The sequence below is a fragment of the Symphalangus syndactylus genome, chromosome 19 (assembly GCF_028878055.3).
Source record: "Symphalangus syndactylus isolate Jambi chromosome 19, NHGRI_mSymSyn1-v2.1_pri, whole genome shotgun sequence".
In the NCBI taxonomy this organism is placed as follows: domain Eukaryota; kingdom Metazoa; phylum Chordata; class Mammalia; order Primates; family Hylobatidae; genus Symphalangus; species Symphalangus syndactylus.
The window spans coordinates 61,736,333-61,750,611 of NC_072434.2; the positions used below are offsets into that span (position 1 = coordinate 61,736,333).

Consider the following 14,279-nt stretch of genomic DNA (forward strand, 5'->3'; position numbering starts at 1 on the left):
TGTCAACTTGAAAAAGCACTGAAGCCGAAGTAAGGTAAAAACAAATTTATGTTATGGATAATCAGCTGAAATCCATCACACCTGAGGGTCAGTTACTACTGTGCTGGGGCTGTGCGGTCTACTTGGGTAAGGGTGAGTGGCAGTGGCAGGTCCTGATACCTGTTCTAGTAGCCACAAAGCCGCACTGGCTCTCAAAAAGCACAATCTGCCATTCACTTAAGTCTGGTTTGCCAGCAAGCCCAAGGATGGACTCCCCACTAGTACCATCAGGCTCAGGGAATTTGGCTAGCACTGGGCACCTCAGACTTCTGCCAGCTAATTGGCTTTGGGGAAGCCGCTGACCTACTCTCCACTGAGTGGCTTTTGTGAACCTGGAACCTAGCCTGCTTCTCATCATTGATCAACCTTGGCCAAGCCAGCTGGCTTGTTCCTTTGCAGACAGCTTGCCTTAGGGAAGCTGGTTGGTGGCTCCTCAACCTACTAAGTGAGAGAGAGAGAGAGAGAAAGCGAGAGAGGATGAACTACAGAACAATCTCTCAAAAAATGACCAGCGCTCAGTGTCAGTTGAGGGGGACAAAATCGTATTATAATCTCAAATCGTCCCTAATACCTGATATATTAATAGGTGGAGTAGAACTCTGCATAGCCTTAACCAGAAAGATAACTAAGAATTTAGGAATGGGGCCCAAATGAAATACAACCATGAAGCACTTCATTAAATGAGTCTTACTCAAATGTACACCTGAATTCCTTTAGTTACAGTCAAGCACAATGTCATCATCATCGATGTCACATTGATATACATATGCATTGGTGACAAGGAACAAAAATCTGTTGTTTGAAGGCTTGTGGGGAAAAAATCCACATTAAACAGAGTCCTATATGATTCTGGCCACCCCTCACCACTTACCAGGCTGGCTTTCCAGTGCCTGAGCAAATGTTCAAGTAGGTTTCCCCAGCTTGGGGCTAAATCCGCCAGGGATTTTTTTAATCCAAAAAGAATAAAAATATGTAACCTATTAGATAAATGCTGGCTTCCTAATTCAAGTTCACAAATGGAAATGACAAATGGAAACAATCAAATAAATGATTAACTTTTAATAGTATCCCTACTAAATCAGGGGGAAGAAAGCTAAAGGAATTGTTTCTTAGGATTTCAGTCCTTCTCTCTGTCCTCTCTAAGACAAATGCAGAGAGCACAGATTTATTCAGCTGAAATAATCTGTAGTGCTGCAACTGGTTAGTTCACATCAAAGATTCTATCTACTTCATTTCTAATGTAATTGTGATTTTAAAATATATACATAAATATAAAATTGTTTTGGAGAACCAGGTATGCAGGGAGTATGTGATAGTCTTCTACAAGCCAGATGGATTATATGCAGAATCATGGACAAATCTTTAAAACATTAGAACTTCAATTTTCCTCTTTTATATAATAGATGAGATTATAATACTCCAGTGGTACACTATGGCCATATCCTCAAAACTGAGGCAGATGGTGCACAAAGTCAGTGCATCAGATTCATTCCTCTCTACAAAAGCACGACTTACAAGAAATGTGGTTCTGGAGTTCATTTTCTAAAAACTCAGCCAGAAACTAAAGCTATGCCACAAGGCAAAATTTTTCTTTATGTTCCAATTTGGATTTAAATAAGATGTCATACACCGATGAAAACACAGACCCCTAAATAGAGTTCCCAGGAATTGAACAGCTTCAGTATTACTGATGTTTATTCACATAGTTTGTAACTGTTAAGTTATTCCAAAGTTTATGTTGGGATGTCAGGACTTTCAGAGTGGGAAGTCACTGTAAAAGATAGTCTGGTCTAATCCTCACATGATACTTGAACTTGTTCCCTACAACATCTCTCACAGTGCTGGGAAACTTACTGCCTTCCAACACAGTTCATTCTATTTCTGGACATTAAGGGAAGAACTCAAAGCACTGAAGTGAGCCCTAGTTCAAAAAAAGGGGGATGGGTTGCTTAAGTCATCTTTTAAGAGCTCAGTATCTCATAATAACCATAGCCTCTGAAGAATCCCAAGCCAAATACATACATGAATATTTCTGAAGTTCCCAAAGAATAACTACATTAAATAAATGTACAGCAGAGGCAGTAGAATCAAAATACCTGCTACAGAACTTAGACTCCTTCATACACTATGAGAACATTGGAAGGTAACACAATCTCTCTAAGCTTCCCTTTCCTCTGTGAAATGGGGAAATAGCTACCACTGAGGTCATTGTAAAGATTAACCAACCCCAACAAAGCACATAGCACATAGCCTAATGTATATTCAGCTCTCAAAAATCTGTGTTATTAGTCTTACCTTCAAAATCTTTACTATTCATTTTGAGACTGACTATTCAAGTCTCATATCAACAAAACGTGAAAAAAATCACCATCTAGTAATGCAGTATCTGTACATAAACTAACTTTTCGTGGTACCTTAAGTACATTCCCAAATGGCTTAATGTCAAGACGAAGCTCACAGAGAAGGTGCTCTTCGCTATTGCTTATATTATAACTTGGGAGTTTTGTTTAATACTCTGCATTAATGAGGGAGCTTCTTAGGATAATATTACAACAGAGAGTGCAAGAAATACCTGTGAGGTCAATGCAGTTCTATTAACTGTCATCTAACACAGAAATATTTTCCTTGAATACCATTAAAGCTTTCTCCTTTTCTTTGTTCTGCTTTTTGAAGGCAGTAGGAGCCCAAATTTCCCTACTAATAATTTCTGTTTTCGACTTGGCAGCATAATGATACTAGACTTGAGGAAAAAAAAATCACCTTGGCAATGTCTTCTTCAGAGGTTTTTACAAAAGATATTCTGTTAGGATAAATTATACTAAGTAGGCTCTTTAACTAAGCAAAAACAAATCCACTTGTAACTAAATGACCTGAGTAGCTTTATATTTTTTAAAGAGAACCTACCTGGAAAACACTACACTCTTTAAATGAACATTTTGTTAAAATGGAAAATATGAAACAGAAGGGTAATTAGACCAGTAAGTTGCTCTTTGCTACTCCTGCTGATAGAGTAAACTCAGAAGACTCTCAGAGTTCCCACCGCCATATATAAATCAAGACTCAAGCTGTGGTTGCAGCAAAACAGTTCTGGGATAATTTTTCTTTATATCCTTGGAGCTCAGGCCAACTGATTGGAGAGATGTAATGGCAGCTAAATGAATAAATGTATAATCTGTGCTCTCTCATATATGTGTGTATACGTAGACATGCACAAATTGCCTTCTCTAAAAGGGTGGAAACAGAAAATATACTCCATGGACTGTGTTGAGATCACTCAGAATAAACAGAGCATCTGGACAACTAATTACCCAATGTAAAAGAAGAGGATCTCCATACTCCTACCATTTCTTCCACCCAAGAACTTCCTAAACTTTAGGTCAGTGCTATTAATCTATGAGTCAGAGCAAAAGATGAAGATCTTTTATTTCATAGAGACTGGCAATTATTGATGGATTTAAAATAATTTGTCAAGCTAAAGGATTTAAGCTGGGCAAAAATGGCATGACCCTTTTGAGATACAGTGTCCTCAACCTTACCATTTGACCTTCATGACTCCTGATGTACATTCCCTTCTCTAACTCACAATCAGTCCAATACTCTAGCCTGCTCAGTTATCCCATAAAGACTTTTCCTGGACCAATCCCCATCATTATCTGTGACTTCAGCAGTCCCATCAAACTTTAGGTAAGAAGACTGGTTCCCTCAGAACAGAATCCTAAGGAAAAGTCACCTCCTAAATAATGTCATTTATTTATATATCTTAAGCTCAAAACCTCTTGTTAGACTCATAAACTCTGCTGCTCACTGGGATTGCCAGGACTTTTTCCCATTTTGTCCACCCACCAAATAAGTAGCTCAGATCACTCTTGGCCTACCAGCAGATGCAGGCAATCAACCCAAGCATGGAGCAGGAAAGGCCCCTTATTTGGCCAAGGCTGCCACACAGGTTGGCAAAGATACAGGATGGTCCTGGGCATATGACATGCTTGGCTTTTAATCCCATTTCCACTTTATCTGCAGTGGGACCATGGGCAAGTCACTAAAACTCTCTGACCTTGGGTTCCTTATCTGACTAATGAGAATCTGACACCCAGCGTCCCACTTTTCTATACTGGGTGGGGTCTTAACATGATAATTAAATCTTAATACCATGTATTGTCTCACCACAAATGGTGACTTATTCCAAATGCCAATTCTCAACCTCTGCTTTTACTTCATCTGGAACATGGGCACTCACAATTCTACTACATTGTTTGCACTACCTACCTGGAATCTTCATACTGTGTGTATTTTCTAGACTTCTACAAAGTGGCAAAATATTCATACATAACACTGAGCACCTCTGTAATTAAAAGATACTTTATGTCTTTCTTTCTTTCTTTTTTTTTTTTTTTTTTTTTCTGAGACAGACTCTCACTCTGTCACCCAGGCTGGAGTGCAGTGGTGCAATCTCCACTCATTGCAACTTCCTCTTCCCAGGCTCAAGCCATCCTCCCACCTCAGCCTCTGGAGTAGCTGAGACTACAGGTGTGCACCACCACTCCTTGTTAATTTTTTACTTTTTATTTTTATTTTTTGGTAGAACTGAGGGTTTCATCACGTTGCCCAGGCTGGTCTCAAACTCTTGTGCTCAAGCAACCCTCCCACCTCTGCCTCCAAAGTGCTGGGATTACCAGCATGAGCCACTGCGCCTGGCTGAAAGATACTTTAAAGAGATCAAGTATGAAAATCAAAAATGGGCATCAATAAAACACATAACTATCTGATTTGTTTTGCCTGTTTTAATAACTTATTGTTTCCTCCAGAGGAAATATTTAGAAGCCATTTAAAATTACATAAGCCTGCTCTTCTCCTTTCCTACTGCTGTCAATATTTTTATTTAAAAAGTAACAAACTTCAAATAAAATCTGACTGTTAGCAATCACAGCAATCTGTGTTGAGATTTCAGATGCCCACAGAAATAAAACCATACTGACTGCACTTCAATATATTGACAAGAGCTGGGAGAAAATGTGAGGAAATAAAGAGCAAAAGTTTTTCACACACAGGCAAAAATACACAATCAATACTTCAGTTCCTACTTATTTAAATACCTATTAATTGCTCTACTGTGCCTTCAACTCTCACGTCTGTTAACTTTGAAAAAAATAACATATTTCTTGCTCCCCTAGGAAGATGAAAAGCATCAGAAGAATTTTCAGTTAAGACAAAATTCACAAATAGCACATCTCATTATCCGTATCTATCAAACCAGAGCTCCTACGGTAGTTCCAACTTCATTGATATAGTCATCATCACCATCATCATCATCATCATCATCATTACAAGTCTCTTGGTGTCATATATTGGAATAATGTTTCTATAGGCATTATATCATTTTTTAATAAAATATATATAATTTCAGATTAGAAGGGGTAAGAAAGAATATAGTCTAGCTGGTCCCCTGAAGATACAGGAATGGAGACTCTTAGAGATGAATGGACTTGCTCCAAATCACATCACAGTATTAGGTAGTCGAGAAATCAAAATTAAAAGCTAAAGCATAGGCCCAGGCGCAGTGGCTCATGCCTGTAATCCTAGTCCTTTGGGAGGCCAAAACTGGAGGATCACTTGATGCCAGGTGTTTGAGAACAGCCTGAGCAACATAGTGAGATGCCATTTCTACAGAAAAAAATTAAAATAAAAGTAGCATGGCGGCATGTGCCTGTAGTCCCAGCTACTCAGGAAGCTGAGACAAGAGGATCACTTGAGCCCTAGAGGTCAAGGCTGCAGTGAGCCAAGATCATGCCACTGCACTCCAGCCTAGGGGACAGAGCCAGACCCTTTCTCAAAAACAAAACAAAACAAAACAAAAAAATACCCTCAAAAATTTACTTATGAAGTTAACAGGATTCTTACGATTTTCCTTGCTCATTTTAAAATGTGTGCCACTTGTCCATTTTCTTCGGTGGGACATTAGCTTTCTCCCCCCTCTCTGCTTTCTCTTCTTCCTCCTCTTCCTTTTCCTTTCAAGACAAAGGAGTAAGTTCTCCTTCCTGAAGCTAAACCAGTAATTTTAAAGCTTTCTTCACCTCGAATGTTGTTAGTGAAGACCCTGCTTGGGTTAAAGCCCCTTTTTTCCTTTTTATACTGTTGTCTCTCTTCATTTGACCTGAGGTCAGGTATTAAAGACTAAATTTCCTCATGAAATTTCTGAGCAAATTTTCACTTATTGATGTGCTTCTATAAAAAGTTTGGAAAGCACCCCTAAGGCCATTGACATTGCCAAAGGATAACAAATTACATGACCTTGGGTTGGTCTAGCAAGTCAAGCTCATAGTGTCTCCTGTTAAGCATGTACTAGACCCTGTATCTACATTAAATCTTTTGGTCTTCACAAAAACCTCACAAAGTAAGTTCCACCTTCAGTCTCATAGTTATAAATAAATAGGCTAAAGCGAGTGAGTCTTAGAGAAGTTCTTTAACTTGCTCCAAGTTTCAGAGGTGGTAGAACCAGGGCTTGAATCTACCAGCCACCTGGCCCCGAAGCTTGACCCTTACTGTCTCTGGCCACAGTAGCTAATGTTGACCTGTTCCTTACACTAGGCCACATGGTATGTTAAGCTCTCAACCTGCAGTATCTCATTGGCTATTTACAACATGTTGTTTGCAAATACTATTAGTGGTGCCATCATTTTACAGATGACAAAATAGGAGATTAGAAAAGTTAAGTAGCATTTTTTTAAGGCAAAGGAAAAAGCACATTTTTTGGCACAAAATAACAAAACTGGTCCTCTAAATTGCCTCGTTTCATCTACACTTTGGCATGCAGGCTGGCCTGGCTAAAGAATATAATGTGAGTGAATGTGAGTCTTTTGCTCACCTGCAAGAGTAAAAGAAAAATATTTGAGTTGCTAAGGTGAAAGCCATCGTGCCAATAAACATCAAAACACCCTTTAATCCTTTGATCAGTGAATTCTATATCTAAATAAAATGATTATTGCTTTCATAAAATGTCTCTGTTTGCTACTGACAGAGAGCAAACTGAGCTAGTATGTCCTGCAATAGCCTTTAAATAACCAAGGAGAGAGATCAAAATAAAAATAAATCTTGACCAGATTTATAGGTGCACCTTGATTAGTTCTTGTGATTTTCCTTCAAATAAGCAATACCTAAAAAAAATGAAAAGGGAATGTTGAGACCAGATATCATGTAATAGATGGGCTTTCTCTGACATACAGTATGGTATAATGACAAAAAAATAAGGCTGGCCCATCATTTGTGACACTTACCGGCTAAGTAGAGCAGAGAGAAAGACAAAGAGGATTTTTCAGGATGCTGAATGGTGCCACCACTTGGATTTCAATAAATTATCATTTGTTTTACTGTACTTCTCAAAGTTTTGTTGTAGTGTAGCATTTTGTTGCTTTCTCTAAGAAAACACGTTTTCCTTTTCTTCAACTGATACAATTTTTTTGAAAAATTCTAACATTAAAATCAAATGTAGTGTATTCAAGTATAATTCCATTGCTTGCTAATGAGAAAGCATATCTTATAAGAATTTTCATTATGTACAATGTGATGAAACTGGAATTGTTTACCTACCAAGCCATCACTTTCTCCTTCACAATCCCACCAACGCTCAGGTATCTTCTCAAAGTGAGATGCCATAAGTAACATAAATGCCAGTCAATAAAGCTAATGATTATTATTTTTAAAACAATGTAATTCTCATTTTTCTATAAACTCCCTTTTTAATAAAACCTCATTTCCTTCAGGCAACACTTTATCTACAATGGATTTGACCAGCTGAATAAAAATACCTGTTAAAGGAGAGAAAGTTCCCATCAAAGCTGTTGAAATCTGATTTCATTTCAGATTCTAGAACTAATGTTGTTTTTTGTTTAAATAGATTTTGTCTGTCAATTTCCAGACCTGCTGTGCCATCAGCCTGTATGGACTGCTGTGGTCAACACGGGGGTTGTAGCAGCAAATTTTATTATGGACTGGTAATTGAATTGAACAGGTTTACATTTGAATAGATTTACTATATCATGGTCTCTGACATACTGCATGGGACTGAAATCCCTCTCCATCCATGAAGATACATTTAAGACACTATCATTCTCTCCAGGCTTGGAAAGCAAGTCTTGAGCCAAGGAGATGGCCAAACATAATTGTGCATTTATATGCAGGGTACAATGCAATATTTCACTGCATTTTTTAAGTAAAAAAGAAAAAAGAATATTCCATATTTACTCATAACTATCCCATCCTTTCAATTTGGTGGTTGTGGGAGGTGGGGGGAGGTGGTTAAAGAACGGATATTTTGCCATCAAAGTGGGCATTAAGAAGTAAAGGAAAATAAATTATTATTTGAGTATATCAGCAACAGCAGCGATTCTCTAGAAAACAGATACTTGCTTGATAACAGCAACTGAAGAGGTGTGAATTATAGATAAGCGCTGTCCCATTCACTTTCACCAGCAATGTTTAATTAAACACAGTTCACACCTCTTCATTCACTCTTACCGCCCTTCAGGATTGTTCTTGCTAGAAATCACAATGGAAAAAATATTTAAGGAAATATATCTTCTTTAAACCTGGAAAAGCAAATAGTATGTAAATTATGGCAGTAAATCAAGCTAATAAAAAAATTACATATTCCTAGAATTGGAGAAGTGTCTCCATGTAATTCAGTTTTTCAAAATAAAACCTAAATATAGATCAATGCCACATCAATACAAGTGTTCATTGTTGTATTAATTTTAGAACTTTTTAAAAACTGGATTTGCTTTTGAAAAATAATGATTCCTCAACTTTCAAGGATTTGAAATCACTTTTAATTCTCTCTGAATGAGCATAAGTTTAGTTTGAGTCTCTACAACGAAACTAAGTGGCAACATAAATATAATTAAGGCCAGAAATTGACTGTCAATCACCGATCATTAACTTTCAGAAACATGTTTTGTTTGTTACTCTGCTATAGGGGTTAAGGCAATGGCTAAGATAAAGAGCTCCACTTCACAAACGTAAGCTACCACCATCATCTTAGCTGAAAGAAAAACTCTGTCATGTGGGTTGGGTGGTTGTTGTTTTAATTATATGTTTTCCTTTATCAAAATTGTCCTTCTGGCAATTTCACATAAGTTTTCTCTTATGTGCAAGAGAACCACCTTATCTGTCTTTTTCACTGTTGTATCACTGGAGCCTGGAATAGTGCCTGGAACATGGGAAGACTTTAGTACATATTCAGCAAATGGATTACAAATGTAAAACATGTTAACTCTGAAAAATCCTAAAAGGGCCAAAGGCTATACTGTAAAAAGTACCCCCATCCTCATTTTCATTCACCAATGTGACACTGTCACCAATCTTTAGGTATCCTTCCTTCCTTCCACTTCTCCATGTATACACATGTGTATATCTGTCACAGTGTGTATGATGTCTGCCATCCATTCTCCTTTCCATCTCCCTCTATATACATATATATACGTATACACACACACTCTCATACATACACACACACAGATATATAATGAATCATACTATTAAAAATCTTGTTCTTATATATATATTTACTTAGTAATGTATCTTGGTCATCTTTTTATAAAATTTTATTATAACATTATACACTTCTTTGTTTATAGCTCTTTCTCAAGGGAAGAGCAAAGTTGAAGACTAGAAGAATTTGAGAGGGTCTTCTTTGTTCCTATTTGATAAGTGAAAGTCAGAGAAATACGATGTGAATTCCATATATCCAAACATAATCTGATCCACTCATCTTCCTATAATATTGTTCACAGTAAAAATCTTGAAAGAAGAACAAATCAGGAAAAATTATGACACCGCGTGATGGCACACACTCAGTGACACTCTGGTTCACTCTTGGTGAATTAATATGTGAGCCTATTTGGATTTAAAAGTTAAAAATAGGGGATCTCCAGTAAGAACAAAATATAATAATAGGACAAGCCCCAGAAACAAAGCATAGTTCTATAATACAACAGAAGTTATACATCTAAATATTAAATGAATCTAATTTTCTGTCAAACATTAATTACCACCTTTTCATTGTGTTACTTTATAAAACTGTGTTTATTTCAAACTCTGGTGAATTTCCTGAAGAAAAGGAGACAGAAAATTCTAAATGCAGTATGTAAAGTGCACATTTACAAACACACACACAAGTAAAGTAATGCATTACAGAACAAAAACTGAATCACAGGCCTCACAAAGTAAAGAAAACTTTTTATCCATCTCCAAGCTAACATGTGAGTTTCACTAGAAATGATGAAATATACAAATATTTCAGGACCTTTGACATGTGTGGAATAGTTGAGTAGCATCTAGAATCAGTGGGTTCAGCTCCTGGCTCCACCAATTATAAACTGTGTGAGCTTAAGCAATTTGTTTAGCACAGAACACGTCACTGTTGCTATTTTATGTTTGTTGTTGTTATCCCCAACTGAAAGCAAATAGAAAGCAATTTTAATATGATATTTTCAGCTCTTTGTAATAGAAAATAAAGTCCAAAAGATAAGGTTGGGAAAGAATAAAGAGTGTTTTAAACCCAAGATTAATTAAAAAAAAAAAATCTCTCTGCAAACCTAGTAATGAGAAGAAAACCAAAAATTCAATGACAGTAGCCTCTTGGTTTGTCTTCATCCTTTGCTCTCTGCAGATTGTAAAGATGATAAAAGCACTATGGTCAAGCATACCTGGTGTGTTTCGCTGTACATCAGATCCTCCTACCTTGTCCCTTCCTGTCAATGTGAAGTGGTTAGCCATAAGTTATCAGAAAGTCCAGGTATAAAGGAGTATTCTGCCATCAGAGTCAGGGTACTTACTGTTAACCTCATCTTTTTCTGGTTTCTCTAAAACTGGTGGAATTTTTTGCCTCCCATCCCCACACCAAAATCAAAAGCTCAGGGGCACTAGCAAAGAGCCTTACCTTCTTTCAGCATGCCCACTTTTAAACACTTCATGAAGCGGCAAGCCTGGCAGGATTTACGTCTGCGCTTTGTGATTTCACATTCATTCGTGGCAGGGCAGCTGTATTCTATATTGCCTAAAACACAAGTTTGAAGAAAAGTTGTCAGATTTGCAAGATCCAGGAAATATTAGCATCCCAAAGGCAATGTCAACTCTATTATTCTTACTCCCCCACCCCAAAAAATGTCACATGAGACTCAAGAGAAATGTCACAAATATCATCAAGCTGGATGTTCTGCTATAATCACAAAAGATACGTGGGGCAACGAGAATAAACATGGTGAAATGCTTCAGAAGATGAAGTTTAAAATTAGCCTTCAAAACATTATGCTGAGTCCACCCATGCAAAGTAAGAGTCTTCCAGAATCTTATGATACAAAAGAAATTTCAAAATAGATTATGTTCATGAAAACACAAATATCAAAACCAGATTATTGGATTGTCAATCCTGGATTTATTCTGGTTCCTAATACTTTGGTGCATCAGCCTTATTGTCTTTCTGACACTGAACAATATAAACTTCACTGTGGAAAATGATATGTAAACAAATACGGCATATTATAGTAAGCTCCTAGAGGGTAGGGACAGAAATTACATAGTTGTTGCTTTAGCACTTACCAGAGCCTTACAACACAATTCTGTGCTTGGTAAATGCTTACTGATGATGGTGATGATAATGAAGACGATGGTCATCATCATTATCATCATCATCATGATGTGTGTTACATAATTTGCATAATTAATTCCAAACACTGAAGTTCCCTGATGTTAGAACAAAGAATAAACTGCTATGAAATTCTATATTTTTAATATTAGACTTTGTATCACTTATGGTAGTACCTACATATTTAAAATGGCAACTAAGAAACCAGAAAAAGATCTAAACTAATTTTTTTTTTCGATTAGTACCAATGGCAGTGTGTGGGATGTGCTCTGGGGCTGCCTACAGCTTTGTAAAGAAGCTGCCTTTAAAATAAAGCTTTTCTCCCCAATCAGCTGTGTCACATAGTGCTTGAAGGTCTTTCGTTACTTCCTAACCCTTTCCCCTTGTGATTAAGTGCATTAGTATCTTAATGAAAATGCATTCTGTTTATTGCCCTCTTGGGAAGGGGGAGGTCATCACACCAAATGCATAAATTGTCATCAGAGACGGTCCGAACATAATTGCAATTTTGCTCCTCCATGTTTGCAATACTCAGGGTCCGTCCAAGTCCCCTGAAACATGCGCAGATTCTAGTAATTAGCATACAGTCTGCCTGGGACCACAGCATTGATGAAATATTTCAGAGTTAATCACACTTTGTAAACACTGATTTATATTGACTACCTTTCTTCAGACTGATGTCTCCTCATTAAATATCACATTAGTGGATTGCAGGGTAGTACAAAGACTCAACTACTCAGCAACTGCTAATTCAACAGGAAGTAATACCTAACCACTTATAACTACTGAAAACTGGTTCAGTATGCATGACTTGAAAAAGACACATTATAATTTGAGATAGCCTATCAAAATTGCCTAAATTAGCATTCTAATTCAGGGCATTTATAATAATAAAAGCAACTACTTTTTAACAGGAGGTTAAATAATAAGAGTAATATTAATGGCATCAACAGAAGTATATACCATCACCTTCCTTGGAGATATTACTGATGCTATACTCTTAGAAAACCAAGGATAAGTGAAAGAAACCGGGGTGGCCGGGTCACAGCTAAGAATAAAAGGATTTATAATCTGAACTTTAGATGAACCACTCTTCACTGCAGTTTCTTCAACCATCTCTGAATATTTATTTTGCATCAAAAGAGTGTTGCTAGTAATTTTCTAAGGGTTAATTAGTATTCCACTACTAGATCCTTTCACCCTGTTCGGTTCCCCCTATACTTACTTAAAAAGAAACAGGCCTTTGCTGTCTTAGGAAGGACTGAAGAGTGACTGCTTAAAAGGATCAGAAAGAAAGCAAAAAAAGTTTGCCAAACAGCATTCTTTTCCTTTTTTCTGCCTGAAAAGTCAGTATGAAGTAACACTTTCATCACTTCCCTTATCAAGGCATGAGTGCTAGTCCTACACACCTTTAACCCAGTGCTAAAAACTTTCTACCAGGATGATCCACTGCCACAAACATAATCATCATTCTTTTAAAACCTGTTCCACTTCCTCTTTGAAAACTGTATCCCCATCCTTCACATCAACAAACTTCTGACAAGAATGCACATCAGGCATGTGTGAGCTCACACCTGGACTATGGCAGTTATCCCCTCCCTGGGCTTTTTGCCTCTGTCCTGACCCACTCTAATCCACGCGGCATACCGCTGTCATCTTCCTTTCCCTAGGACTGCTTTGATCACGTCATGACGCTGATTTTAAAAAATCAGTAGAATTATTTGCCTTCCTGAATGAAATATAAACTATAAGGCTTACAAACAGGGTCTTCTTCCAGCCTTTCATTTACTTTTCCAGCAATATTGCTATTATTACCTGACATGAACTTTTTGAGGCAGCCAATTTGATTTATTCATTTTTTTGCTAAGCGTCCTTCAGACTTTCCTCTGAGAATTATCTTTGCCACTTTTTCTTCTTAAAATTATTTCCAAGCCTCCTTGTTCAACTCAAACTCCATTCCAATCTTCCATGGAAACTTCTCTGACTATCCCAGCAGAAAATGATTTCTTGGTTTTCGTATTTTTTCAGGTACTCTCATCATATCCAGACAGACCATATTTTGTTATACCTTTCATACATATATTACCCATTGGATGGTAAGACACTAGAGGACAATGGACATTTCCTATGCAGTATAAAAACCATCCAAGCCAGGTGTAGCGGCTCACACCTGTAATTCCAACACTTTGGTAGGCCGAGGCAGGTGAATCACTTGAGGTCAGGAGTTCAAGACCAGCTTGGCCAATATGGCAAAACCCCGTCTCTACCAAAAAAAAATTGAAAAATAAGCCAGGCATGGTGGTGTGCACCTTTAGTCCCAGCCTCTTGGAAGGTCGAGGTGGGAGAATTGCTTGAACCCAGAAGGTGGAGGTTGCAGTGAGCCAAGATCATGCCACTGCACTCCAGCCTAGGAAACAGCAAGACTTCATCCCCACCGTCCAGAAAAAAAAAAATCCACCAAAAAGTAATATATAAGTAGAAGAATATACTTATAATAACTTAGAATTTTCTTATCTCAAGGTCATTATTAAGAACATCAATTATGGTGCTATAACGCAGTGTCACAGGATCAAGTGAGCTGCATGTCCCATTAGGAAGCAAT

The 14,279-nt window shown here is 37.4% G+C and overlaps 1 protein-coding gene across 14 annotated transcripts in view; it reads right to left on the reverse strand.

The window, feature by feature from the left end:
• Positions 1 to 14,279, reverse strand: part of ESRRG (estrogen related receptor gamma) — a 594,635-nt gene that overhangs the window by 143,926 nt on the left and 436,430 nt on the right. For all 14 annotated transcript variants that reach the window (XM_063613923.1, XM_063613921.1, XM_063613920.1 and 11 more), the window contains one exon: positions 10,973 to 11,089. In XM_063613923.1, the coding sequence (XP_063469993.1) occupies positions 10,973 to 11,089 (117 nt within the window). The remainder of the gene's footprint in view (positions 1 to 10,972; positions 11,090 to 14,279) is intronic.